General features: G+C 39.2%; 1 protein-coding gene across 1 annotated transcript; it reads right to left on the bottom strand.

Moving 5' to 3' along the window:
* Positions 1–329: 329 nt before the first annotated feature.
* Positions 330–5,124, bottom strand: LOC113840297 (granzyme A-like). Its single transcript, XM_027446934.3, has 5 exons — positions 5,000–5,124; positions 4,179–4,326; positions 2,954–3,098; positions 1,964–2,236; positions 330–1,161 (listed from the first exon to the last, which is right to left on the bottom strand). Exons 1-5 carry the CDS (start codon positions 5,058–5,060, stop codon positions 988–990), a joined length of 801 nt encoding a protein of 266 aa, XP_027302735.1. The 5' UTR covers positions 5,061–5,124; the 3' UTR covers positions 330–987.

Here is a 5,124-nt window from a genome sequence, read left to right as displayed (position 1 = left end):
GATGTTTGACAAGCGGTTGTTGAAGCACGCAGAAATTTCACTGCATGTCTGTCAATGGCAGTAATGAAACCACAAAAGTAAGATTCTTTTTTTTTTTAAATGTTACAAACAGTGCTTTATCATATCAATACTCCAGCTGAGATACCTTCTGCCATTTAAAGAAACAACAAAGGGAAGATGGCTTTTCAGCTGATTTTTTTTTTTTTTAGTATAACTTTGCTGACCTTGTTTCATTCTTTGAACATAGTGCACATCCAAAACATTATGGGCACAGAATATCTGTACTGCAACAGACACTGTGTTCCACATAAATGGACAGCTTCAAACAATAGGTTTTATTGCTGTTTCTTTATTAAATGCAGATTACATGAAGGGATGAAGTATAGAGGTTTCAAATACATGAAAGTTAGGAAATAGTTCTTATATCCCACAGTCAGAAGTCCAACTAAACAGTTGCTGAAAATTAATTTTCTGAAATTTATCAGTCCTCTATACCTATATAATCAGGAGATCTTCTGCCAAATAACTAACAAGTTTTTCAGGTGTCTGCTGTTGTACCTAGCATCTCATTACCTCTTAGGGTTATTTGCAGAAGTCAAGATAGAGAAAAGAGCAGTATATACTCAATGTGCAGTGAGGACACAAATGGCTGGATGAGATTCTTGCTCAGATGTACTCATCCAGGTAGGGCTCAGTTTGCACATGCAACACAAGGACATTGGAAGTCTGAGTCACAGATAGACTCTATGGCAGTGTAAGCTACAAATACTGTTCTAGCAGAGTGTTCTGTGTCCTGGTCCTATTAAAAAGACATCTGTCCTGAAAATAAATGTATGTTATTGCATCTATAAGAACATCAAGCTAGTGAAATTCAGCATGGGAATAGCTGTGTGGGAATATCATTATTACCAGTAAGATGAACCTGTTTTAAAAGTATATTTCAAAACTAGATTTTGCTATGCAAGTACAAAGTAGGAATTTGCTTGATCAAAAGCCGGTCTGTAAGTCTCCCCCTATGGTTTCCTTTATCCACTGAATGTATTGCTTTGTGAGGCGAGTGTAGACACCAGGGGCACCAATAGCACCACACTTATTTTTTTTCCCAAAAGAGGTGATGCCTCTCATCACATTTTTACATATTAAAGGTCCACCTGAATCCCCCTGGAAAAGAGAGGACAAAAATTGTTACTCAGATTTATAAAAGTGAAAAAATCCTTCCCTTACACAAAGCTTACTCCAGCTCCACAGTAGAAATAAAAACATAGACGGTGCTAGTGTTTTCTTTTTCTTGTTTTCTCCTTAGAAAATAACCTTTTCACTTCTCACTAGCAAAAAGAATAAAAAAAGAAAAAAAAACACAAAACAAAACAGAAGATTTCAATGTGATCTTTCAAGTGTGATTTAAATGGAATGAATTTAATTCAGTGTCAAGGTATAGCGGGTCTTAATGAATGTGAAAAGAAAAAATGGACACTTTCCTCTTGAAAGGCACAAAGTGTCTAGAAATTGCTACTTTTTTTTTTTTTTTTAATATTGTAAATTCATAATGTAAATAATTTAAAATGTGATAGCTCTCACAAAATTTTGCATTTGACTTGGCATCCAGTCATATTTTATTTATTTTTTTTTAGCAAAATCTGTTCCAAAACCCTCTGGTGTCAGAGAAGCTGTTCCATTGAATTTAGCTGCTTGAGAAAGGGCTTGTAGAGATTTTTCTATTAAAAAAAAACTTTACTGAAGAACAGAACAGCTATCTGCCTTGCCTAGATTAAAACAACATCCGTGACGATGAACTTTTGATTTTAAACTAGAAGAAAAAGCCCTGGTAAATTCTCTCAATTTTAGGATCATTCCTTCTTGAGCTGAGGATAGGCAGATCCTATGTCTGTAGAAGCTAGTATTTTATATTTTATTTTTAATATAACCTATGTGTATATGGGATTACATATGTAAATATACTTACCCGACATGAGTCCCTTTTGCCTTTCTTAGACCCTGCACATATCATCCCGTCTGTTATAGTAGTCTCGTTCCCATAATATTTTGTGCTGTTGCAAGTTTCTCTGCTGATGATAGTGACTTTGACTTCCCTCAGGGTATCAGAAAAGTCCTCGCATTCATTTGTAACTAGTCCCCATCCTGCTACTCTACAAACAGTTCCTGGCTTCGGATCATCACCTGAGGTAGGCAGGTCAATGGGTTTCACAGCTTTATTAAGTTTTGCTCTTCTATTAAGCTGAGGAAGATATAGCAAATAGTTTTTATGTTCAACAGAGACACATGAAAGTTAGGTCTATCCTATTAATGGCAATTAATGATTACTGCAACCTGTCTTTCAGATACACCAATTGATTGTGAGGGGATTTATGTAATCAGTGAGGTAATATAGGAATAAAGAAAATGAGTATATATTGTCTTATGGAAACCCATTCAACTTCTGCTGAAACATTATATCTGAAAAGACCTTATTTCCTTTCCCTGGCACTCATATCATTGGGAGGTACCTAAGAAGAGGGAATCTGGGCCTGTTTGCCTAGAGCAAAATAACAGCAATAAGTGAAGCTGGCAAAAAAGAGAATCAGAGTTGAGAAATTTTTAATGGAACGTTTTTTTAGTCAGAACGTTACGGTTTTTAGACGATTTATTTTTACATTTGAAGCATGCTGCTTTCTGTGAATGAAATTCACATGCTTCTTTATTATTTCACAGAAAAGCCAGGAATTGCAATATGTAGGCCAAGCTGCGGAATTTTTCTGCTTTGAGTATTGGCATGCATTGCAGGAAATGTTGAGTGCCTTCGTCCCCATTGCATCCCCAGTTCCCCAGTCAGCTGGATTTGCAGAAACAGTTATCAGACACTCCTGTGCTTGATTTCCCTTCCTCACAAGAAGGAGGAAACTGGTGCATCATAGGAGATGCATATTGCTTGAGTGACGTGTAAGTAAGTACATACCTGCACCAGCATAAGGTCGTGATCCCACTTTCCAGGCCTGTACCGTGGATAGCGAATTAGTTTTGCAATCTTAAAAACCTGTTTTTCTTTTTCTCTTCTTGTTCTTGAATGAGCTCCAAGAACAACTTCATCCTTGTTTTTGTCCCTGAGGAGAAAGACAACATGGTTATTTGGATTTACTTGTTGCAAGTCCATAATTCGTTGCTGATAAATGTGGTGCTGTAAATCTCTTTTCTCATGCCTGAAAAGCAGGAGTAATTCAGAAAAATGTAAAAAATTACCCTGTTTTACAAGTAGTTAATGAAAGTGTCTCAGTGAATCACAGCTGATGCTATTCTACCTTCAATTTGGCAGGATTAGAAAGGGTTCAGGTACTTGACTGGGAACCTACCCGTGTTGTTTCCCTTGGGAGCTGGATGCCTGCTGCTGCTGAATGGGGGAAGCCTATCAGAGCAGGCTGGCCCTCAGATGCCTCTTCCTGCAGCAACTCAAACCCTGAAGGCATGGTTGCTCCCATTCCTGCCACTGTTAAGGACTTTCTGACTGTTCACTGAGCATCATTAGGTTGATTATTTCCTGCATTTTTTCTTCAGAGAGATCTCTTTAGGAATCACTATATAGTGGCCATATTTTGATACTACTGATTTTGGGCCCTGTGCTGCCTGGGTAGTAGAGATCTCCCTGTCTGGTGGCAGGAGAAATGGATAGAAGCCTCTGATGTCTGCAGAGCCCAGCGATTCACTGCTCCTGGGCAGGCTGCTGACAGAGCCTGTGTGAGGTCTGGCTCAGCAGCAGCTCCAGTGCTCCCAGCAGAGGCAATGGGTGGGATGTGAGATTTGAACCTCGCATCTCTCCTGGCAGGGAGAATGCGCTGGGCCAAATAGCCGTGTGCGGCGTGAGTCAGACAGGAGGGAGCAACACATCCAGTAAAGCAGAGGTCTCTAAGTGATTCCTGTCATCTGTCTGGAGAATGTTTTGCTCCTTTGTAATTGCATGTTGTCTTTCTGTGCTGCCCAGTGTGTCTTCTGCAGAATAAAATGACAGGAATTTGTTTCTGTTTTCTGAGCAGCTATTTAGACTGGCCAGTCCTCTCGCCAAGTGACTGAGAAAACAGGCATGGGTCTTTCCCCCAGATTTACCACTTCGGTGTTGGTATTCTTTGCTTGCCTGCAGCTAGAAACTCAAAAATACTAAGGACAATCTCCCACTCAGAGCAAAAACTTACACAGGACAGTGGGCAGCTGTTAACACCCAGTTTGGCTTGATCAAAGCTCCTCCACAGATAACTTTTGTTTTCTCTTTTACGATTAGGGCCATAAACGGTCTTGAGTGTGGTTTTACTTCATCTCCTCCAATTATTTCCACACATAAACCTAAAAATAAAAATAAGCCACAATACATACAGCTGGGCTAACAAATACTGACAGGCACTGCAGTCTCCTGGAAAAGAACATTTTATGTAATCACAAAGTACGCAGACACACAGGTATGTATGTGTGTCACAATGCTGGTCTTCAGGCTAGGTTTCTAAGATTGCTCAGCAGTGCTACTGCTGTATGTTTCAGTAGGACCAAAATTAGGTCAGTGCTGTGACAAAAAGAAAACAAACAAAGAAGAACAACCCCAAACCCACCACAACATTATTGATCTTGCACAGATTTATTTTCCTGATGTTCATGGCAATGGTTAAGTTCTTAGCTGTCATTGTAAGAACCCCAAATCTGACACCAGATAAATGTTGTGCATTATCTGTCCTACACAGATTCTTGGGAACTGGGTTGTATATGGTAAGTAACATCACATGAACGTGTTTGTCAGAAAAGCAGAAAACCAAGCAAATCATGTAAGTGCATGCCTGTAGAGAGAAAGATCAAAAACCATCATGTTAATTTGTCTGGTTTTAAGCTCAAAGAGATACAGAGAGTTCTACTATTGTAAGAACCACAATAACAATTGCAAGTACTTTCTTTATGCTAATGCACGTTTGCTTAAGTGGAACTGCATGCGTCAGCATTTGCCTTCAAAAACGTCTAATTTCGTACTTACCTCCAGGAATTACGAGGAGGATGACAGCAGCAGAGGTCGACAAGGTAAAGAAAGCTCCCATGGTTACTAGCTGCTGTTCTCCTCTGTTCACTATGCAATATATAGCAAAACAAAAAGGATGTGGG

The sequence above is a fragment of the Anas platyrhynchos genome, chromosome Z, assembly GCF_047663525.1.
Source record: "Anas platyrhynchos isolate ZD024472 breed Pekin duck chromosome Z, IASCAAS_PekinDuck_T2T, whole genome shotgun sequence".
Taxonomy (NCBI): Eukaryota; Metazoa; Chordata; class Aves; order Anseriformes; family Anatidae; genus Anas; species Anas platyrhynchos.
Note: the sequence above shows the minus strand (reverse complement) of the source record. Positions and strands in the feature narration are given on the sequence as shown.